The 23940-nt window shown below is 39.0% G+C and overlaps 1 protein-coding gene across 4 annotated transcripts in view; it reads left to right on the top strand.

Moving 5' to 3' along the window:
* Positions 1 to 23669, top strand: part of IDO2 (indoleamine 2,3-dioxygenase 2) — a 43123-nt gene extending 19454 nt beyond the window's left edge. For 3 of the 4 annotated variants that reach the window (XM_074329607.2, XM_019742136.3, XM_019742138.3), the window contains 8 exons: positions 724 to 843; positions 3064 to 3182; positions 5072 to 5086; positions 6421 to 6520; positions 8194 to 8311; positions 14368 to 14419; positions 21067 to 21215; positions 22451 to 23669. In XM_074329607.2, coding sequence (XP_074185708.2) covers positions 724 to 843; positions 3064 to 3182; positions 5072 to 5086; positions 6421 to 6520; positions 8194 to 8311; positions 14368 to 14419; positions 21067 to 21215; positions 22451 to 22806 — 1029 coding nt within the window. In that variant the 3' untranslated portion in view covers positions 22807 to 23669. The remainder of the gene's footprint in view (positions 1 to 723; positions 844 to 3063; positions 3183 to 5071; positions 5087 to 6420; positions 6521 to 8193; positions 8312 to 14367; positions 14420 to 21066; positions 21216 to 22450) is intronic. The other variant, XM_019742137.3, reaches the window with a different exon arrangement.
* Positions 23670 to 23940: the final 271 nt, after the last annotated feature.

A 23940-nucleotide genomic window follows, 5' to 3' on the forward strand; every position in this document is an offset into this window, starting at 1 on the left:
CTGGCCCAGACAAAACTGAGAAACTGGTACTATTTGTTTAGGCATTGCTGTCAGTAATAACTAACTCCTGTACAGGGTGTTGCTTTCAGTGAGGACACTACCTTCCAATGACATATCTTGAGAAGGAAGAACCAGGCATGGAGAAGTGAAGAGACCTAGCCAGGGTCAGGGGAGTGTTTGAACAAGGGATAAACAACAATTTGGCACAATTCAGCTACCTCCCTCTAGGGATTTGGTCAAATTCATAACTCATTTTACTTATGAATTAAACGGAGGGATTTCGGCCCACAGCACAGGGCTGTTATTAGAGTTAAATGATACCAAGTCAGCAGAGATGCTTTTAAAAGAGGGGATTGTCAAAGTTGCCATTGGGGTTTCCTGTGAAAGAAATGATCACAGTCTTGGGAGCTAATTATTTTAGAACACTCTAACCACATGTTCTCTTTAGTGATGGAGACCAATGTCTGTCCAGCACAATTATGGGGATAATTTGGGGGCTTGGGTGGGGCAGTTAGGTCCTTGAACAATATCCCTGGGGATATCTCCTCCTGGGATCAGAGGAGTGTCCTGGGATCAGGGGAGAAATGATGTGCACGGAGGCTCTTTGTTCCTTAATTTAAATAGAACCCGTTCCTTACACCCAAAGAACTCTTGAAGTCACAGAACTCCTACAGCCATTCCCCACCCCTGCAACTGATAATCTCTGGAAATTCTCTTGAACAGATGCCCCTGCTGAACTGCCAGTTCCTCCGGAGTTACCGGGAACAGCGCCTGGCCCACTTGGTCCTGAGCTTTATTACCATGGGCTATGTCTGGCAGGAAGGAGAGACACAGCCCAAAGAGGTAAAGAACAAATAGATGCCTGTCTTGTCATCTGGCAGGTCTGCTGCACCTAGAACACACTCTCTACCTGGCACCACAGTATTTTCCTGGAAAATGGGTCCTTCTTATTCTTTTATTTGGGTGTCAGTGGAAGGAAAGCAAAGGGCTCATTGAAATGAAAGGGTTTTTCTTCCCCCCAAAATACCAGGTTCATTTTCTTTAGAACTCATAGCTTTTTTAATCTATTTTTTCTGACAACCTCTTCCAAGAATATTTGAAGAGTTGCATCTGAGAGCAAGTTTTGAGATCACATAAAAAACTTAACGATACCTTACATTTTACAGCACTTTGTACTCCTATACACATAATTTATCTTGGTCAATTTTCACAATCCCATAAGATAAGTAGAGCTTTGCTGTGCCCATTTTACGGAAAGCTGAGGATTACAGAAGTCCAAGGTCAGATAACAAGTTAGTGGAAAATCCAAGGCCTTCCAATTTCACGAATGTAACCTCCTTCCCCCAGAGGCACACATTGACATTTACAGCACTAATTTTTATTTTTGTTTAATACTGCTTGCTATCTACCAGTTATTAGATTGTCTCTTAGCAATTCATTTAAATCTCTTCTGAAATCTTTGCGTAACCTTTTATAGTTTCAACCTGAATCTTGAGACATGAAATCTCCCAGTTCCTCTCTTTGCAGTATAAAGGACTATTCCCTTTCTATTTATATAAATGTACCTTTTCTAGAAATCAGGGTTGCTCTTGTTCCAGTACTCCATGGTTCTGTGAGCAGCCCATGCCTGTTTTGTTTGCCTGGTTGATCCTACCTCTTACCTCTCAAGTAAATACCTGAGAGTCCCAGTAAGGAAAAAAAGGAAAGTGAGAGAGAAAAAAAAAAAAAAAAAGTATAGAGCTGCTTCAGACTTTTAAAATGCCAGGACGTCTAACTTTAAAAAATCATGTATTTGATATTGGAAAGTTTAAAATCTAGGCACACGACAGAACATCCCATGGGATTCTGTCCCCCATCTGATTTCCAAAACGTAATCCTAAATTGGGGAAAGGGTAGAGAAGGGTGACAGGGAACAGAGTCTCCAGCTTCAAGGTGTGTCCATGTACTCCAGGCCCAGTGAGCCCCCCACACCCCAGACTTGGATCGTCTCTTACTTTCTTTGTGTCTCCTCTGACTTTTCAACTAAGTAGACACCTCTCTTCTGCACTGCCCTCCTTTTATCCTGCCTCCTTAGGGAAGCTGACCTAAGTCTGAATTTTAAAACTCTTTAAAGCTCTTCATTGTTTCTACTGAAGAAACAGTTCTGTCCCAAGTCTATTTGAACATCTAAGGGAAAATGAAAACAGAAGCAGGGCTTCCTTAATAAATACTTCTATCTTAAGGGGAAATAAAAATGGAAGTGGGAGAAAGGGGGCATAATAATGTTCTTTTGAATCTAGATGAGCCTTGTCTACAAATTGAGACTCCCTCCATGGATCTGAATAGTTTTTCTGGACTTGTGGGCAGATAAGTCTCTTCAGAGTGTTCCTCAGATAACTCAGGAGTTGAATGGGGTCTGTCTTGAGGTGACTTACTTGAAGTTGTTATTGGGTTTGACGTATGAAGTGACTGACAGAGTCAGTTGCCACACAGGATGAAGTGTTCTGTCTTCCTCATTTCTCTCCCTGACTGACACATAAATACACACACAACCACAGGTATGGGTGTGTATAGATGCACACACATATATATAATCTCCTAGTTTTATACACACACACACACCTACATATCTATCCATATCTAGATAGATAGATAGATAGATAGATAGATAGATAGATAGATAGATAGATAGACAGATGATAGATAAATATAGATAAATGGTATTTTTTCCTCCTGTTCATCAACTCAGCCTCCAATTCATGCTTAAACATTTGGTAATGCCCTTCCCTGAATAGCCAACATTCGGGTAATATTTTATACCATATGTATATGTGTGTGTTCCAATTTGTATTTTTCCACATAAATTTCAGATTGTACTTGTAAACAATATATCCACTAGGTTGTTAACAGAAAAAATGTGAGAGTGAGGAGTGTGTGTGTGTGTGTACAGATCATTCAGATAATTTGTTTCATCCCGAAGTCATTTCTCTACCACAGGATTGGTGGAATAAAAGACAGCCATGATTAGGTCCTCTGTTGCATTCTTTCTGGAACAAGCTAATTGTCTGGATTAATATCTGAAAGGTTCTACCAAGAAATCTTGCCCTTCCCTTTGTCGAAGTCTCCCGGAGTCTGGGCCTCCCTCCTATCCTGGTCCACGCAGACTTGGTGTTGACAAACTGGACTACAAAGAATCCTGAAAGGTAAAAGAGAAAGTGCTTTGGATTTGAACAGATGGAAACTCAATAAGGGGCAGTCTGTATTCTCCCTACCGGAAAGGCCAAAGCTTTTTCAACTCTTTTGTGATCAAAGAGGTTCATATTTATTGTCTGCTATATGGTGCCAAAGAATGGGTGAACTTGAACCCAAGTTCAAAAGTCACAGTTCCCAGAACTTTCCTCTCAACTCACTCTGAACACATTGACACAAACCACTTTTATTTGTTTGCTTCTATATCAAATCTGAATTTCTCAACCTGATCTTCAAGCTCCTGCACAATCAGGTTTCACTCATTCTTTCCCATCAAATTGTTTATTATTCCTTAATGTGTCCTCCATTCAAGTCAAGTTAGGACCAGGAACTTCAATAAATGATCGTTTATATAGTGATCATGAATGATTACGTATGAATTGAGAGTAGGTGCTCTAGACGTGTTTGATTGAAAATTTGATTAATACTGCTGTCTATTCCACCTAGTTAGTATGATTCCTTTGACAGGTTGGGGATATTGGCATTTGTCTACAGTAGAAATAGCATGAGTTTTTAAAGACAAGAAATTCCAATAAATAGAATGGGGCAGAAATGGTGAGGTATTGAATTTTCCTTTGAACTTCATTATCACACTCAAATTTATTTCAGGCTGTAGATGCAAGAGATAGCACTTCTGTGACTTACTGAAATAGCTAACATGACATTTCAGTCAGACATGTGGAAAAAGCTTCCTTAGCATTAGGGTTGTGGGTAAACACAGGATTGCCAGAGATGATGGGAAATTACTTTTAAAGAATTAAGCACTTAATAAACAATAAATCCTTTAGGATTAATTTACATGCATGCCCCTTGAAGAAAATGAGATTGGGCCATCTCACCTCTCTAAGGACTTCTGAGCCCTGGGATTTTATGTTTTTTATAATTATGAATTATGATCTTTGACCAATTCTGCTTTAATAACAAAATTGGTGACTAATATTACCCTAGGAAGGTGCTGTATCTGGCTTTGGGCAGAAAAAAATAATAGATATATGTGAAGAAATGGTTCTGGTCAAGACATCATATATTTAATAAGCTGAGTCTGTGATTCAAAGAGAAAGAAGTGGGGAAGGTTGAAGGGGAAAATGACTGGACTGGGGTGGTAAAGTAAAAACAACAAAAAGCTACTTTTTCAGTGGGTAAGAATGCAGGGCTAGTTTAATCCCAGAGATGCAGACACAGCCTTGGGATTCAGTAGTTATTCTTCTTGGTAATGTTTTTCTTCTTCTTCATTTTTTTTTTTTTTTTTTTTTTGAGTCTCTTAATATGCCTAGCACAGAGCTGAGTGCAATAAAGAAATGAAAGAAATGGAAGCAAAGTACACCCAAAATGGTTAAATAACAAAACAAAGCAATACACAACAAATGCCAGAGTGATACAAACAATAAACCCTTTAGAATTTCAAAGAAATTACATCAATTCAGGCTTTAACACTCATGAGAAAGCTTGGTGAAATTCCACTTAAAGTAGGTGCTAAAAGGTGAGTAGGAGAATACCTACAACAAAAATATGAGTTTGTGGTAATTAAAAAATACAAAAGGAGTAAGATGATTTATCATGATGCCACAGGCTAAATGTTCTGGGGCTGAGATAGGAGTTGAGATTTGCCTCACCCTTTGTCACACAGTGGCCCATAGTCTAGTTATAGCCTGTGATAGCCAAAGTGCACTTGGATACATGTATGTGTGCATGTGTGTGTGTGCACTCACACGCATGTGCATTTGAACATGAAAGTGTGTGCCTGTGTACATGTGACCCTAGAAGGCATATCTGGTTTACAAACTGACTTGTTCCTTTATTTTCTTTTTCTGTTTGTGGTTGTCATTCATTGAAATTTGACTAGACCCCTGGACATAAGGTAAGTTCTCAGAAATCCTTCACTTACTTTAGAATTCATGCTAACTTTAAAAGTTTACAATAAAACAAAAAGAGAAAGCATTCCAAAATGTACGTATATTATATAAGCTGTACAAAAATGTATGTAAAAATAAGTCTCGAAGAATGTACGAAAAATTAACAATCCAAAATTTAACAGTGAATGATTTGTTGGGATTAGGTAATTAATTTTCTGTACTATAGTTTCAAATTCGTACATAATAAAACAAGTAAGTGCAATGCAAGAAAAAAAGTCACTAATTCTTTAATGATCTGAAAATGATCTCTCGTTTCATCATAACTTCTATGAAAGGTCAAATTTCAGGCAGTGCCTGACATAGCTACAGAAGGATCCGTTTGAAATATTTTGTTACATGGACTGGAGCCCATGGGGCGGGTCTGGCCCAGACATCCTTAGGCTCCTCTTTCCGCAAAGAGCAAAGCGAGTCTCCAAATTGACATTGCCTCGCCCATCACCAAACCTCAGCTCAGTAAAGGGGTTCATATAAAAGCTGTAGCTCGGGAGATGGAGGGATGGAAGGGTGAAGACACCATTTCTCACACTAAAGTCACTGCTGGAACAATGGAGCTCCTGAATTACTTTTCTTTTGTGTTTGTTTTCATCTCTTCTCATATTTAATATGTTAGAGGCAGAAGTGACTCATGAAATAAAGTTTTTAGGTTTTGTAGACTGGATCTACATCTGGGATATTTGAATCCATATGATCACAGGTCATTTAAAAGTGATCCCTCTCTAACGGTCTTCCAGCTCTCACCCTGTTATACAAAACAAAATTGCTAATTAGAAAGCACTAGTCTGAGTTATGAAACTGGTCTCCACCTGCTCCTGTGACTAAGGAGCTGTATGACCTTGGGCAAGCTGTTTTGCTTCTTTGGGCCATAGTTTCATATCTGTAAAAAAAGGAGCAAGGAATTAGCTGTTGCTTGTGGTCATTATAGCTCTAAGACTATGTATGCTCCTGACAGGAATGGTGTGATAGGCCATAGATTGGCCTTATAAAGAATCAACAACATCTGCCCACTCATGCTTCAGCTCTTCCACTAGGGGGATGGTCTGGACCATCAGGGCCATGCTAGACTTTGAAAGTCCTAAGACCAGTTGAACTTAGGCTTGAGTACATCTGTTCTCTTTCCTTTCTGAATGTTGCTGAAGGTAGATGCCCATCCTTGGGGCTTTCCTATTAAAAAGGTGAAAGCTGTTCACTGATTCTACCCTGGATATATAGTTGTCTAACTCTGAGGGGACCTAGGGGTCATGCATACTCATGGTGTCCAATATGTCATCTCATTCCCAAGGAACTTGGACACCATTGTCTCATTGCCTGGGGGAGAAAGCCTACGTGGCTTTGTACTGGTGACTGTTTTGGTGGAAAAAGCAGCAGTACCTGGAATGAAGGTATCTTTTCACTCAAAGCACCTTTTCTTTTCTTTCTTTCTTTTTCTTTTTTTTTTTTTTTTTTTGTCTAAATGAGAAATCAGTTTGAGCTTTACTTCCCACCCAGTCCCTTTCCCTTCAGTGAATTAATCAATGCAGATGAGCATAGGCTTTGTCCTATTGCTTTATGTCTGAGGAAAGAGATCTAAGCTCTAGTCCACAGAGATAATACCTTCCTCAACTCCTGTAAAACTTAGAAGCGACCAGTGGTCCTTTCAACAAACAAGCATTGTTCTAGACAGTGGAACATCTGGGGGAACATCATTCTGGCCACCACTGAAGCTCATGATCTAGTGGAGGCAAATGAGCTGATGTATATGGTAATAAGGGGGGGGGGGATGCAGTGTTTCATGAAAAGACATCTAAAACCTAATCCAGACCTAAAGGGTCAGGGGGTCAGGCAAAGCTTCCCAAAGGAAATGACAGCTAAATTTAAAACCTGAGTGATATATAGGAATTAAGGAAGGGTGATGGGGGTGGGGGGTGGAGGGGGGCGTGGAGAGAGAGAAAGAAAGAGAAAGAGAACATATTCCTGGCAGACAGAACTGCTGTGCAAAGGCTCAGGGGAAAAGAACCATCATTGAGATTACCTAGCCCTGGGGGATTACAAACTTGAATTCCTTCAGGGGTCAGGGAGCTAACAGAAAGGTCAGGAGTGAGACAAAAGATGGTGGAGCAGCAGGGGAGCGGCTAGAGAATTCATGCCTTGTCTAAAGATAATTGAGTTAGGGTTATGTCTTTCCTCACCACCTTCCCTGATAAGCACATTTTGAAGCTTACTGTATGCTAAGCAGGTTGCGCAGTCATGGCATAATTATTATAACATTCTCTTTCACTCTCAACAGTGAAACTACCGTGTTTCCCCGAAAACAAGACTTAGCCGGACCATCAGATCTAATGTGTCTTTTGGAGCAAAAATTAATATAAGACCTGGCATTATATTTATTATATTATATTATATTATATTATATTATATTATATTATATTATATTATATTATATTATACCCAGTCTTATTTTACTATTAATTTTTGCTTAAAAAGACACATTAGAGCTGATGGTCTGGCTAGGTCTTATTTTTAGAGAAACATGGTATATGGTCCCTTTACTTCTCATCAGTGTATTTAGTACATCAATAGATGCAGAATAAAATATTGGTCTTCCAAATATAGCTCATAAAAGGTAGAGACTGCTAGAGACAAGGAAGATTTCATAATGGGGGGTCTCGGCACCTGGAAGCTCTACAGAATCTGTCTGATGTTATGTAAGACAAAGCTCAGCATTGAAGGTGCCCTAATTCAAGATTCAGACATAGAAATTATTATAATGTTTGATAAATACAGAAGGGAAAAAAAATCATAATTATGCCCCTGAGAGTTATAAGAAGTAGCAATTAGTGGAAAGATCCAGAAAAACCGAACCAAGGGTCTATCTGGGAGATGCCCAGAGAGAGCCTCCTTTCAGGCAGACCTCATAGCAAATCTAGTTTAAGAGCACTCCCAGGGGAGACCTACCAAACAGTCCAATAGTCAGAGGGACACCCTTCACCGGGATTCCCACAGATCTGCTGCTCACTCCACATCAAAGGGCTTTAAGTGAATGCTAATATATTGAGTGAATGAATTTCCTCCCCAGGCACTTATTCAGGCAGTGAATGCCGTCTTGCAGCCCAGCCAGGATTCTCTGCTCCAAGCCCTGCAGCAACTGAGACTCTCCATTCAGGACATCACCAGAACCTTGGGACAAATGCATGGTATGGGGCTCCTGCATGTTTAAGGCTCTGCTTGGTGGCAAAGGGTCTGAAGGTTGGGCAACATCCACAAGATGGCGCTGGTGTATTAGCTTTATTTAATTGTACCAGATTGCTGTGCGTACTACTAGTAGTGGATGATCTCTCAGTTTGCAGAGTCTCGTGGTTTTGTCCTTTTCTGGTGTTCCCTTGTGATTCGGGTAGTTTCCTCTTCGGAGGTCATACATTTCTTTGCCTGTTGAGGTCTTGTATGAAGTTTGGGAGAAGGGAATGAGGCACACAACAGCAATGGCTGTATGTACTCCATCCAGCACTGTGGCTACTGCTGAGAGTTGTCGTTACATTCTCTAATGCCCCTTTCATTCTTTTTTTCTCAAGTGGCATTAGGCTTCATTTGATGGCCCTTCCAGTGCTCCTTTTCCTGTGGCTGGTACAGGATAAGTTTTGATAGATGTGGCCAGTTCCTTCTGGGTTACACTTTATTCAGCTGACTACATTCCATCTCCAGGGTAGTCAGCTCTTCAACTTCCTCTATCAGAAGAATCTAAAAAATATACAGGGTGTGTGTGTGTGTGTGTGTGTGTGTGTGTGTGTGTGTGTGTGTGTGTCGTGTGGGGTGGCCTGCGAAGGGGGGGGCTCTGCTCCCGCTCCCCACATAAGAACGCAGGATATGGTGAGGCCAAAAAGGAACACCCACGGAGCCATAGGTAGGGGAGTCACACCACTATATTCTCGCTGGCAGCTGGGTTGGAGACACAGGAAGCAGGAGCCACACTGTCTGCAACCCGCCTTCCTAACTGCAGTCCGCGCTTGCCAGCCACCATCTTCTTGCTAGCCCCCATTTTTTTGCTAGCGTAGCCACAGCAGTTATATTAGTGGCCAATGGCTCACTGGTTACAGCTGACGGACAACTAGCCACAGCTGATGGCCATCCAATCACAGTTGATGGCCATTTACTACCTGAGCCAGCACCTTTCTATGTGAGGCCGAGAGCCTGGAAACTGCTTTCTGGGGCTCTGTCCCCACAGTGTGTGTGTGTGTGTGTGTGTGTGTGTGTGTGTGTGTGTGTGTGTGTGTGTTTTGTTTTTCATTTAAGTAAAATTGGCATGTAACATTATATAAGCTTCAGGTGTACAACATCATACTTCAACATCTGTGTATAGTACGAACGGATCTCCACCAAAGTCTTGTTACCATCTATCACCATAGATGATTCTTTTCACTCATTTCTTCCACCTTTCAACTCCTATCCTTTCTGGTAATGACCAATCTGTTCCTTGTATCTATGAGTTTGTTTTGTTTCATTTTGCTTATACATTTGTTATGTTTGTTTGTTTTTAGATTCCAATATGAGTGAATTGAATTTCTTCATCTGACTTATTGACTTATCATAATACCCTTAAGGTCCATCCATGTTGCCATAAATGGCAAGATTTCATTCTTTTTTATGGATGAGCAATATATATATATATATATATATATATATAAACATATATATATATATATATATATATAAACATCTTTATTCATTTATCCATCAATAAGTTGTTTCCATATATTGGCTATTGTAAATAATGCTGCAATGAACATAGGGGTGTATATATCTTTTCAAATTAGTAATTTAATATTCTTTAGATAAATACTCAGAAGTGGAATAGGTGGATGCTATGGTAGTTTTCTTCGTAATTTTGGGGGAATCTACATACTGTTTTCCATCATGGCTGCACCAATTTACATTCCCACCAACAGTTCCCTTTTCTACACATCATCTCTAACACTTGTTATTTCTTGCTTTTTTGATAATAGCCATTCCGACAGGTATGAGGTGATATCTTATCATGGTTTTAATTTGCATTCCCTATAATTAGTGATGTTGAACATTTTTACATGTTCCTGTTGGCCATCTGTATTTCTTCGTTGTAAAAAATATCTATTCAGATCCTCTGCCCTTTTTTAAATGGGATATTCACTTTTTTGTTGTGGAGTTGTATGACTTCTTTATATATTTTGGGTACTAGTTATTGGATATATGATTTGTGAATATCTTCTCCCATTCAGTAGATTGCTGTTTTGTTTTGATGCTGGTTTCCTTTTTTGCACAGAAGTATTTTAGTTTGATGTAGTCCCATTTGTTAATTGTTGCTTTTGTTTTTGTTGGCTGTGAAGTCAGATCCACTAAAATAACCTTAAGACCAATGTTAAGGAGCTTACCGCCTATGCTTTCTTCTATGAATTTTATGGTTTCAGGTCTTGCATTCAAGTCTTCAATCCATTTTGCATTAATTTTTTGGTATGGTATAAGATAATGGTCTAGTTTAATTCCTTTGCGTGGGGCTGCCCAGTGTTTTCAAAACCATTTATTGATGAGACTGTCCTTTCTCCATTGCATATTCTTGACTCCTTTGTTATATATTAATTGTCCATATATGTGTGGGTTTATTTCTGTGCTCTCAATTCTCTTCTGTTCATCTGTGTGTCTGTTTTTATGTCAGCACCATACTGGTGTAATTACTATAGGTTTGTAGGAAGTTTGAAATCAGGGAGCCTGGTGCCTCCTGCTTTGTTCTTCTTTCTCTACAAAGGCTCTCTTGCCGCCCTCAGCAGTGTGCAGGAGGAAGTGGCCACAGAGTGCGGTATGGGGTGTGTGGATGAGGCACCCTGAGCACTAAGGGTGCCCATGGACCAGTTAGGGGGATTGGCAGGCAGGTCATCCTCAGTAGCTCGTGGGAGGGTATCCTGATGGAGTCTGTGAGGTGGTTAGTAGGATCTGCAACCCTTTAATGTCCCCCAAGAGGTCTCACAGCCGCTCCCTACTCCCCAGTTTTCCCAGTCACTCAGCTCACCTCAGTATTCTGGGAGGGGTGGGAAAGACACGCGTCTCTGGAAGCATTCTGTGTACCTGGGAAGCTAGGCACTCACTCATATGTTTTCACTTTCCCTTGCAGGAAAAATCATGGGCCAAAAAGGTCTTTTGTGACACTGAACTATGCTGCCTTGTGAGAGGGGTGTTGTGGGTAAAGTGAAATGTTCTCACTCTTTTGGGTGCATTCAGTCTCGGATTTTTGTGTGTGTTTGTTTTTGGTCCAGTGTGCTGGAACTTCTTCCCTGGACTCCTGGACTTTCACAAAAGATCTCTTATCCATGGATGACTATATAAATCAGTGTTCTTGGGAGGAAGACATTAGAAACTCTTATGCCATAATATTGATGATGTCACTCTTGCATTTCCCTGATTTTCAATATGTTGACTATCTTCTCTCTCTCTCTCTCTCTCTCTCTCTCTCTCTCTCTCTCTCTCTCTCTTTCTCTCTCTCCTTCCCTCCCTCCCTCCCTCTCTCCCTGTGTGTGTGTGTGTGTGTGTGTGTGTGTTCATGGGTGCCCCTCACTCATGTCCCCGTTTTTGTGAAAGGCATGTCTTTCCTTATTTTTCTAATAATCTTTTATATTTTGCCTATGGCTTTTTATGAGTTTTTGTAAACTCTTGAGGCTGATTTTTGTTAGTTATATGTGTTGCAAATGTTGTGGTTCATTTTGTTACACTTTTTGAAAGCAGAAGTTCTTAATCTAAATATAGTCAAAGTACCTGTCCTTTCTTTTGTAAAAGCCTCAGTTTTAGGTTTTGCACAAGATATTTCAAAATCTTAGGTCATAAATATATTTTCCTGCATTTTCTCCTGAAATTGTTGTTTTAGCTTTCACATTTTAGTCCTTAATTCACATATAATTATTATCTATACGTAGTATGACATAGGAAATAAATTCAATTTCCCCTCTGTGAATAATCACTAATTTGCAATACTTTTCTATCAGTTCTTCTTAAATGACTGGATCTGTTTTCAGGCTCTCTATTCTGTTTCATTGTCTGTTTATCTTTCCCACCAATGCCATCTGTCTTAAGAACCATATCTTCATAGTATTTTTCATTTTAAGGTATATAAAAAAATTCTCACCTTGCTCTTCTTTCCAAGGATGCCTGTCTTGTCTTTGAGCCTTTGCCTTTCATATAAACTGTCAGAATCAGTTTGTCAAATACCATTAAAAAAAAAATCTCTGTTAGGAATTTGGTTCAAATTGCATTAAATCTGTATATTAATTTGGAAAAAAATACATAATTTTGATATTATATCCAGTCTTTCTGTCTTATGATCAAGGCAGGTGGAAACATATACAATAACATGAAAACATTGAGGTTCCTAGACAAGCTACCCTAAATCATGTCTTCATATTAGTGAATATTCTTCTTTTGTGACAAAAGAAGTTTATCTTGATAGAAAACTCTCATTTAGATATATTTCTCCTCTTAGATATTGATATTGAGTTTTCTCGATTTTCCTCAAATGGACAAACTTTTCTTTAATTTTTTTTAAGATAAAAGATTTAAATATCTTCTGTTTTATTCAAAGTTACTTTATATTTTTGTTTCTAGTGAATGTGGTGATTTAACTAACTCCTGATTGTTACTGGTTTATAGAATAAAATTGATATTTAAATGTTAACCTTGAATCTAGCACCTTGATAAACACACTTATTAATTCTAATAATTATCTACAGATTATCTGAATTTTCTATGCAGAAATCATATCATTTGAAAATAATGTTCTTTTGTTTCTTCATTTATAATACTTACAACTTATTTTTTTTAAAATTTTTGTTTCTATTCTTCTGGCTAGGACTCCTAATATAGTATTGAATAGATGTGCTGATCGTTGTTTTGTTCCACATTTGAAGACTTATTTTTAATATTCTAACATTAAGTGTGTACTGTAGGCTTTCTGTGGATTCCTTTTATCAGTTTGAGGATGTTCCCTCCTATTCTGAATTAATTAAAATGTTTTGTTTGTTTGTCTTAATCATGAATGGATTTTTTTTACATCTATCGAAATTATTTTACACCAGGATTATTTTGTGTCGATTGAAATAATCATTTGACTTTTCTTCATTAAATATGGTAAATTGGATAATATATTAAATTGTTGCCAGTCATTACTGCTTCAGCAAAAATTTGTATATAATATTTAGCATTTTTGTGGGAACAGAGTACCAAATGGGTAAGATGCAAAAATAACACCAGAGAAAAGTCTGGCACATGGAGAATTGTCACAGAACAGCAGAGAGAATGTGACATTATTCAGGAGCATGGAGAAATCCTGACGCTGAAGAAAGACACTAGTTACCCAAGCCATGGGGCTTCAGAAAAATAGAGATGGTGAACAAGACAGTAGGTGTAATGGTAAAAAAGGGAAATTGATAGTATGAAGATGTCATTATTTAAGTCTCATTAAAAAAAAAAATGTTCTGTTTTGTTTTGTTTTCTCTCAGAAACAAAGAGACATAGACAGGAATGTGGATAAGAGAAACATGGTTGGTCACAGAGGGATCCTGTTAAGTGAAGAAAGAGAACAACCTTCAAAAGTTGATGAAAATAAATTTAGTACAAATGTGAAAATCTGCTTCCTTATATACAAGTTAATAAACTAGTGGAATCAATTATCCTCAGATATTGAATTAGATTTAAAAATAGCTGCCCAGATTAATGAATGCACCTAAACATGGATCTAAATGAACCTGTATCTGACCTTGTGTGGCAGTCCCTGGGCAAGAGACTCTCCACTCATCTGTCCTTTGTTGACTATACACAACTTTGCTTGAGGATCGATGGCTTTAGTTTTCTCTCTTGTGAAAGCCGTGGGAGAGGTGATTCTTTTTCTCCACTTTTGTCCTTTCGACTTTCCACATTTTCTCAAACGTCATGTCTGTTTAAATTATTAATTTTTTAAAGATGGCCTTGATCTCTCTTTTTGTTGTTGTTAAGTACAGAAAAGGGAAGTACCACAAATAGAAAAGGGCAGCATTTGGAATAGTTTAAAAGTTCTGTAAGTGCCAATGAGGGCAACTACAAAAGAGAACATTCCATCCACCTCTTGCTGTTGCCTTCATTCCAGGCCTCCATGCAGATCAGATAGAGGAGGCAGCCCCAGGAGAGCAGCAGAGCTTGTGCATATGTAACCAATTACTTTTTTTGCCTTGTAGTAAAGTTCACATTTTGATTGCTCCTCCAGATTATGTAGATCCAGACATATTTTATGCAGTCATCCGGATCTTTCTCTCAGGGTAAGTATAGTTCAACTGGTTTCTTGTGTGAGGTCTCTGTAGCATTTTCCAAATTTATGGGTGTAGAAACAGACAAAAGCTTTCTTCCTAAAGTAAGTAACCAACCGAGTAACCCTTGTTAGCAAAGTAATCACCTGGATCCACTCTTGGATAAAGGAAGTGGGGGTACCATCTACGTGACAAATAACATTAAAGGTTGAATTTTTAAGTTTAAAGTAATTGTCCTTAGGCCATCATATTAGATTCATTAGTATTTACCTTTTTTAGAACCCCACCTTGATTAGAGAAAGGGGGAAAAAAGCCCACTGTGCCACCCACAAAGCTCAATCATTTATATTCATTCTCGCCCTTTGTTATTGAGGCAGATAGAGACATAGACAGTAGCTTAAAAACTTTCTTCCTAGAAGAGCTACCCCAAGCCATTTTCTCATATTCCTGTGTATCCTCCTTTTGTCACATGGCCTGTAATTTCTTTAGAAACAGAACTCTACTTTCAGATATATTTCTTATTTTAAATACATTAATTATATCTTGACATGTTTTAATGAGATTGCTTTCCTATTCATTTTAGCTGAGAGAAATTGTGTGTTTTTTTTGTTTTGTAATGGTGAAAAGTGAAAGGCAGAGGTAGTAGATGGATGAGGTAAAAAATGTGAAATAGATGTCATCCGGTATGCCATCTTGATACCTAGGAGATGCCTGAAGTGTTATTTATAGAAAGAATCTGAAGCTGTGCCTGGATGTAACAAGAGACGTGTCAAATACCAAAATCAATGAATTTATTAATTTATTGCTTTAGTGATATATTCTGTTGGTGCAAAAATGAGGTAAAAATATGTATGAAGTTTTTTATCTAGATTGGGTAGGTCTGGAGTGTGAGAAAGCAGCCTCCCTCTCTAAGGGAGGACAGCCCTGGTGGGTATTCCTCATTGTAGGGTGTGGAGAGTGGAAAGAAGCAGGAAGGTTTCTAGAGAATAACTTGAAAGTAATGGCGACCTGGTTTTTGGTGAAAAGAGAAAAAAGGGGAAAGGGCACAGAAATGGAATTGGGAGTGTGTCTCAGACTTTAGACTTTCACTCCGGAAACCCTCCCCAAAGAGGTTATACATCCTGCAGAACTCTTGTTTGCTCTCTGTATTTTTTGCATGTAGTCAGGGTCAAGACAAGATCTGATTATAGAATAGAGATTCTACCAACCCATATTAAGCAAAACATATAAATATGCTTTGGTAGGATTAGACAAAAACAAAAACAAAAACAAAGGTCAGTTTTTAAATGTTTTAAAATAGACTGAGATTTAGGAAGCACCTAATTCTGGAAAACCTCTTCGTGCTTTCCTTTGTTCTCTAAGGTTGTATTAGTTTTCCTTGTTACATAACAAATTACCACAACTTTAGCAGCTTAAACCAGCACACATTAAGTATCTCACATTTCTGCAAGTCAGAAGTCCAGGTGAGCTCAGCTTGGTTCTCTGCTTAAGGGTCTCAAAAGGCCAAGTCAGGGTATCTGCTGGCCTGAGCTGTTATGTGGTGAATCTGGGACAGAATTCACTTCTAAACTCATTCAGATTTTTGATAGACTCTAATTCTTTGTAGTTTTGATACTTAGGTCTTTGTTTCCTTGCTGATTGTCAGACGGCAGCTGCTTTCAGCTTCTAGAAGACTCCTGAATTCTTTGTCACACGGTCTCTTCCAACTCAGCAACGCTAATTCCTGTCTTTCCAGTATTTCAAATCTCTCTGACTTCTCCTGCCACTAGCCACTAGTCTTATTGATTAGATTTGGCTCACCTAGATAATCTAGAATAACTCCCTATATTAAGGTCAACTGATTAATAACCTTAATTACATCTGTGAAGTCCCTTTTCCTTGACATATAATGCATGATATCAACAGGTATGCTCTCTCATAATATTAACAGTTCTAGGAATTAAACTGGGAATCTTGGGGCAATATTTTTGGAATTTTATCTATCATGATTAGATGGGCATCAGAGGGTGACTTTGTTATCATTAAAATAAGTTCTGGGTCAGTGACACATTTTATCTGTGATCTACATAAATATCTCCCCTGTTTCTGATACTGAAAAATGTTTCCCATGTAGCTAAACTAAATGACAAGTACCAAATCCTAAGTGTATTGATAAGTAGTGATGACCAAAAACATCTGGATTGCTGACAATTCCCAATAGGGTTGTCTTGAAAATTCTAAATCTGCTCCTGTGTTCTTGATGCTTGATTCATTATTTTTGTTTACTTTTTAAAACATTTTTATTTAGGAGGGTTAAGAGATTTCATCTGCAGATGAAAAACATTCCCTTTATTTCCCGCTCACATTAAAATTTTCAGGAAAGTTAATAGCCCCTGTGGAAAACAAATGTCATCTCATTTCTTTTTTTATTTTCTTTCTTTCTTTTTAAATGTCTGCTTTTCTTGGGTTTGCTAGAAATATGCTACAAGAAAGGCTAAAAATAACCTTGTCTACAGAGATTTGAAAGGAAAATAATTCCTTTCCTTCACAAACAGCAGTTTGGGCCTGAGAATGCATGGGAGCAATCCCTGGGCTTTCCAAAGAAACCCAATTTTCCTTCCTTAGACAAATCTCATCATAGATGGAGAATGTGGGTTTTGAAAGTAGATGCTGTTATCTTTTTTGACTTTCACACTGGTATTTTTTCTATCATCTTCAATGTGGCTTCAACATGTCTTCTTCGGGTTTGGGCACACAAAGAGATTGATTGATGTCTTGGCAATTTGAGCATCTGATGGCTCTTTTAAGCTGACCAGGTCCTTTAAAAAAATATACTTGGGTTCTACACAGTCTAGATATATAATATATAATTATAGAATGCTATTTTTTCATTCATTTACTTATCAGATATTTAATGAGTGCTTACTACATGTCAGGCACAGTTCTAGGTGCTGGGAATGAAGCAGCAAAATAAAACAGCAACTTCACTCCTGTGGAGCTTACATTTATTTTAAAGATGGGATACAGATGATGAAGAAATAAGTATAATCAGAACAAGTAGCATACAATATATGTTACAACAATATGTGATATGAGGAGATATAAAGTAGGACATAGGACATTATGGAGTGTTAGGGGTGGCAACCAAAGTTTCTAATTTATATATTGTGATCTGGGAATGCTACACATTTAAGTGAGAAGTAAGCCACCTAGATACTTGTTCCAAGAAAAAGGAACAGAAATGATAATGACTCTGAAATGGGAGTATGTTTGTCATGAAGGAAGAGCTGCAAGGAAGCCAGCAGCACTTAGATGGAGTAAGCAGGGGGGAGAATGAGAAAAATACAAGTCATACTGGGAGATCAGATCATGTAGGAACTTGTTTGCTTCTTTTCTGAGTGAAATGAGTAACACTGGCAAGTTTGAGAAGAATGACATGATCTGTATAAAGTTTCAAATCATCACTCTGTCTTCTAAGTAAAAAATAGATTATTTCAGAAAAAGAATGGAAGCCAGGAATGTATTTAGGAAGCTTTTACTATACATCCAGGGCATGGCTTGAACTAAGGTGGTGACACTAGAGGCAATGATCAGTTCTGGATATAGACTGAAGGTAAAGATGACAGGATCTGCTATTGGATTGCATGCAAAATGGAAAAGAGAGAGATCAAAGATGATTCTCACGGTTATGGCCCAATTTGCAAAGAACGAAGCTGCCATTTTCTCTGATCGGAAAGACTATAGGCAGAACAAGTGTGGCAAAAAGGAGGGGGGATCAGGTGTTCAGCTTGGGACAAGTCCATTCCTGTGGAGATGCCTCATAGGCAGTCAAATATATGAGTCTGGACTGTAGGGGAGAGGTTCAGGTAGAGGTGCAGGTTTGGAAACAGAATAGGTTTTTGAATCTATGAGGCTAGGCAAGATCCTTCGGGAAGTGACAGTAGTGAGAAGGCCAAGGACTGAGCTCCGAGGGAGTCCAACCCTTAGAGATGGTCATGATGGAAAGAACTAGTGAAGGAGACTGAAATAACTACATAAGATCATCAACAGGATTACAAAGGAAACCTGAACAAGCGTGGTCCCTGTGTTTGATCCACTTACCACACAGTAGCAGTCACGTCTTCAATATTTCTTCCCCATAGAATGTTGTTTAGAAATTTTATTGAACTAGTGTCCTGAACTCTTAACAAGTCATGAAACCTCTCATTTAATTCTTCCAGCAGTTTTAGGAAGTAGGTACAAATTAAGAGAACTAAAACTCAGAAGGATTTGTACAAAGTTACAAAACAATGAAAGGGGAGAGCAGAGATTCCAGCTCACTCTGAATAAATGATAAAATGGCTGACATTTATAGAGTGCTTAACATGTTCCAGGCACCGAGCAGGTATTATTTTAAATTGTTCTTACAGCAATTCAATAAGGTAGATACTGATTTCGCTTGGATGAGGAAACTGAGGCTCAGAGTGGTTTACTAAGCCAAAGCACACAGTTAATAAATATCACAGCTGAGATTCAATTACAAATCTGCCTAAAAAGGGGCCCTTTTCCATAACAGCTACAGCACGTTACAATCTTACAATCAGAATCCTTCCTTTGCTCTTCTCACTTGTCCCTCTGCCCTGCTTTCTGTGCTTCATTTCTTTCTAGAGTGCCCCAACTGCAAAGGACACTCTGAAAGTCCTCCAGGGAAAACCATAGAACATTCAACACAAAACAACCCCCAAAAGGAAACAACCAGCTCCTTACAGCATTTCCTGCCTCAGGGAACTATTTTAAAAAGGTCATGACTAGCAAGCTGAGCAGACTGTCTACGGCTTCTATATGTGTGAAATGTGTGTGTTTCACTTCTCCTGAGCAAAATGACTTTTAGACTTATAGGAAGAAGGCGATAAACCATGTAAGCCTGTTATTTACACTGTTAACAACAGGGGTGGTACTTTGTTCCAGGCAATAAGAGAAAAAGATTCCATTTCTTAGTAAAAGTAGATATCTTCATGGTGGGGTCTCGAGAACATGAAAACAGAAAAGTATAAGTTTGGGGGTTTAAGTTCTGGTTCTCCTGTTCTCTAACAATGTGGCCCTGGAGACTCAATTGCTTTGAGTCTCTGTTTCTTTATCTGTAAAATGGGTTTAAAAAAACCTGCCTTGATCTACTCAAAAGAGGTCAAATGAGAAAATGAATGTGAGTTGTTTATAAACTGTAAAGCACTGTAAGTACAAATATATGCATGTGATCCTGGTGTCATTGTTCTGGCTTCATTATGGAGCCATCCACATGCACTCTGTGATCCAGACTATACAAAATCAGACATGGAAATTAGTAAAATAGTTGGAAGTAGAAAGAGGAGGACTCAGAGACAGAAGATGAAGAAACGAAATCAGAGTGACACTAGAGGAGAGGAAAGGAGAGAAGACAGGGGAGTGGAGGGGAGGAAAACTCAATTAATCTGAGCTTGACTAAGTGCCTCTATTCCAGTCCTTCTACCTGTCCTTGACTTTAGCTCCTGGTCAGTGCAGGGTTGTATTATGTTGTCTTTGTCACTATCCTTATTTACAATACCTGCTATCAACAAAGTATTTGATAAAGGCATTCCTATAAAATCAAGTAGTATTTAGAACTGATAGCCTGATGTGACAACTGTTACAACTGTTTCAGGGAAGGGCAAAGACGTGTGTGTGTGTGTGTGTGTGTGTGTGTGTGTGTGTGTATGTGTATGTGTATTTTCAAATCTCTCCTTGTGGAATTATCAGGTCAAGGTTGACATTAACAGAGGGAGTGAAGATTGTTCCAGAGCCCCTAATTTCTTCCTGTATCAGCACTGATGTCATCTTTATAACTGGGTTTTTCTAAGGAATATGCCATGGAATGAATGCCAAGGATTCCTCTCTAAATATCCTTTATTTCTCTAGAAAAAAAAAAAAATCCTTTAAATGAAGAAAGAGAAGGGCTTCATTATGTGTCCTGTTATGAAGTTGAGGTCAAGATGATGCTTAAGTACACATCCTACAAAGATACCCAGTCTTTTGCCCTAAAATTACTATTAAAACCATGTTCTCGGGGACCGGCCCAGTGGCTCAGGCAGTTAGAGCTCCATGCTCCTAACTCCGAAGGCTGCCAGTTCAATTCCCACATGGGCCATGGGCTCTCAACCACAAGATTGCTGGTTCAACTCCTCAAGTCCCGCAAGGGATGGTGGGTAGGCAGTGACCCCTGCAACTAAGATTGAACACGGCACCTTGAGCTGAGCTGCTGCTGAGCTCCCAGATGGCTCAGTTGGTTGGAGTGCATCCTCTCAACCACAAGGTTGCCAGTTCGATTCCTCGACTCCCGCAAGGGATGGTGGGCTGTGCCCCCTGCAACTAGAAATGGCAACTGGACCTGGAGCTGAGCTGCGCCCTCCACAACTAAGACTGAAAGGACAACAACTTGAAGCTGAACAGCACCCTCCACAACTGAGATTGAAATCACAACAACTTGACTTGGAAAAAAGTCCTGGAAGTACACACTGTTCCCCAATACAGTCCTGTTCCCCTTCCCCAATAAAATCTTAAAACAAACAAACAAAAAACCAAAACAAACAAAAACATGTTCTCTTTGTTGCTCACTCTCTGGTTCCATATGAGAAAATACACGTTTAACTCCAAGGACCCACTTTTTTCTGACTTTTACTCTTGCTTAGATGGAAAGATAACCCAGCAATGCCTGTGGGGCTGATATATGAAGGAGTCTCCACAGAGCCCCTGAAATACTCTGGAGGGAGTGCAGCTCAGAGCACAGTGCTTCATGCCTTTGATGAGTTCTTGGGCATTCGTCATAGCAAGGAAAGTGGTAAGTCAGACATTTTTATTTATTTTTTTAACAGGGTTGAAGAACAGAGATGCTTTTACTGATTGATAAAAGCAAGTATAAATTAAGATGTCACGAAGTCTGTATCTTTCCAAATCAACCAGGAAACTGTGTGCCTGCCATATGTTATTGTGTCAAGTCAATTAATATCAGATCTCAGCAGGATATTGGGTTCCATTTCCAACTCTTAAAATATTGCTACATTTCCAGCTGTTCACTGCAATTTTGTTTGGATCCTTAGGCAACAGCTTTCTTTTTCTAAAATGGGGGAGACTTCTAGAGTTTGAAGTCTGTGGTATTTTGTTGCTAAGTCTGGGTCTAGCTGGTGATGGGTCTGAGCTCCTTCACCAAATCCCTTCCCCATAAAAATGGTGCAACCTCCAGCCAAGTCTATTTAGATGAGAAAAGGGAGGGGTCAATCATTTTAGAAGCTTGAAAGTGCTCCTTTTCTTACCTGGCAGCATTAAACCAAATGTTTCCCAGCTGCCGAAAGCACTTCATAGTACAGAGTTTTTAAGTTGGAGTAGGAAAAAATGACTATAATTTGGTGTCACAGCATCCAGTCTCATTCACAAAGAGCCAGTTCTCTAGAACTATGATAACTTTTCATGGAAGTTTGACTTGGTAATATTAGTAGTTGACTTACCATGCGTAATACTAAATACATAATGGATTGCCTATAAATGATCTGTGAACATTTCCTATGAATATCTATTGATTACATTTTAAAACAACTTGACTTCAAGAGGCTATTATTAAAGTAGTTACTGATTCTTTATTGTCTTTTATAAACGCTATTACTTTTTCCTTCCTTAGCATCCCCTCCAAAACAAAGCATTCAAGAAACAAAATTCAGCCAAATATTTAGTAGCTACTCAGTTTCAGAGTTTATGCCTTATATTTCTAGATATTTTCTCATAGTGACTAGCAAGATTGTTGCCCATATGTAGTTATGATAAATGTACACTGGCTGATAGATCTAGTTCCAACTCAGTTATCTGAGATGTGCTTGCTTCTTTTTCCCTTCCCCATCTCCTATCAATAATCAAGAACGTGCATTTGAGTATTTGAAGTCTACTAGCATAAGGGCCAGCAAAGTAGATGGGATAGCTAGGACAATAGTAACAGTTTTTGCTGCATTAATGTCTGGAAAAGCAGACAGGCTCTCTAATCTTTCCATGTGGCACTATGACATTGTTCTGGATTGTTTCTTTCAGCTGACTTTCTGCTCAGAATGAGAGACTACATGCCTCCTTCTCATAAGGCCTTCATAGAAGAAATCCAGTCAGCTCCTTCACTGAGGAATCACATCCTGTCCTCTGGAAATGGCCAACTTCTGAAAGCCTATAACCAGTGTGTGGAGGCCCTGGCAGAGCTGCGCAGCTATCATATAACCGTGGTGACCAAATACGTCATCACAGCTGCAGCCAAAGCGAAAAGCAGGAGGTCAAGCCAGCTACCAGAGCCGCCTCAGGCCTTAGAAGAGAGGGGCACAGGTGGAACTGCAGTTCTGAGCTTCCTGAAGAGTGTCAGGAATAAGACCTTAGAAGCAATCCTCCCCCAGAGTAGTTAAGAGAAGGCCCTCTCCCCAGCAATGCAAATGAACAAACGCAGGTCTCCCCTTACCTTCTCCCCATTGGAGGACAGGTAGGCTTGGAGACTGAGGGTCAGGGTTCTGTCTGGAATAATCCGAAAGGGACATCAGCCCTATTCATGTTCCTGCTCTAGAGAACACCATCTTCTCCTTTGTTGAGATCTGTCAGTCTTCACAGAGGAGAATTTTCATGGCCAGAAACTCCTTTTTCTACCTGATCAGTGGTTAATAGCAAGCAACTTTTGACATTCCCTCATTGAGAACCCCACAGAGGAGAGAGGTTATCCCTGTTCTGTTTGCAAAGCAATAGAAACAATTTAAATTTCAGAAACCAAGTAAAATTGCCTGTGGACAGAACACCTTATTGATTTCTTGAAAAAACAAATTAACTATTCATGCATTTATTCATTTAACACCTTGTTAAATTCCTACTGAACACTGGCTTAGGGATTAGAACAGGGATTTCTGTGGCCCCAGCCCAGCCCTCATCTCCCTTCATGGCTGAATTCGGCGAATTTGGCTAAATTTGGTGAATTTGATTGGAAATGCTCCAGTGGAGATGTGGAGGAAAGAAAAGGTTGGCCATGAGACTTGGGCATCACCAGTATGGAAAAGCATAGTTAATTCTATGGGAATGGATGAGACTCTTCACATAGTTCATAAATTTGCAAGTTCTATTTTAGTTTCCTTCTTTATTTTTAAAAGAATGATTCTTTCTCCTTACACTGAAAGTTTGTATTTGTAAAAATGAATTAATTGCTCCTTTGGAAGTAAATGAGCTAAGTGGAAATAAATAGGAAATCCCCATGTTTAGTGTGCAAATAAACATAACTTTTCATTGACTTGGTTTCTATCTCAAGGTCTCATTCCACCTGACACAACAAATCTAGAAAACTTTAATCTTGTCAATTCAGGTAAAGTACACTAATTTAGGTTTGCCCCCCACTATGCACACACACATATATCTGGGATAGTTTCTAAATTCCAGAGCATTGATCTAGCATCATGTCATGAGATAGAGGTACCTGAACATGGGGTGGAGAAGACTCTGCCTAAGTTAGCATCTACTAAGCAGTCCCTCTCCCTATGTGGGACTAGGGGTAATAGGATAGA

This window comes from Rhinolophus sinicus, chromosome 16 (assembly GCF_057876585.1).
Source record: "Rhinolophus sinicus isolate RSI-liver-muscle chromosome 16, RSI-T2T, whole genome shotgun sequence".
Taxonomy (NCBI): domain Eukaryota; kingdom Metazoa; phylum Chordata; class Mammalia; order Chiroptera; family Rhinolophidae; genus Rhinolophus; species Rhinolophus sinicus.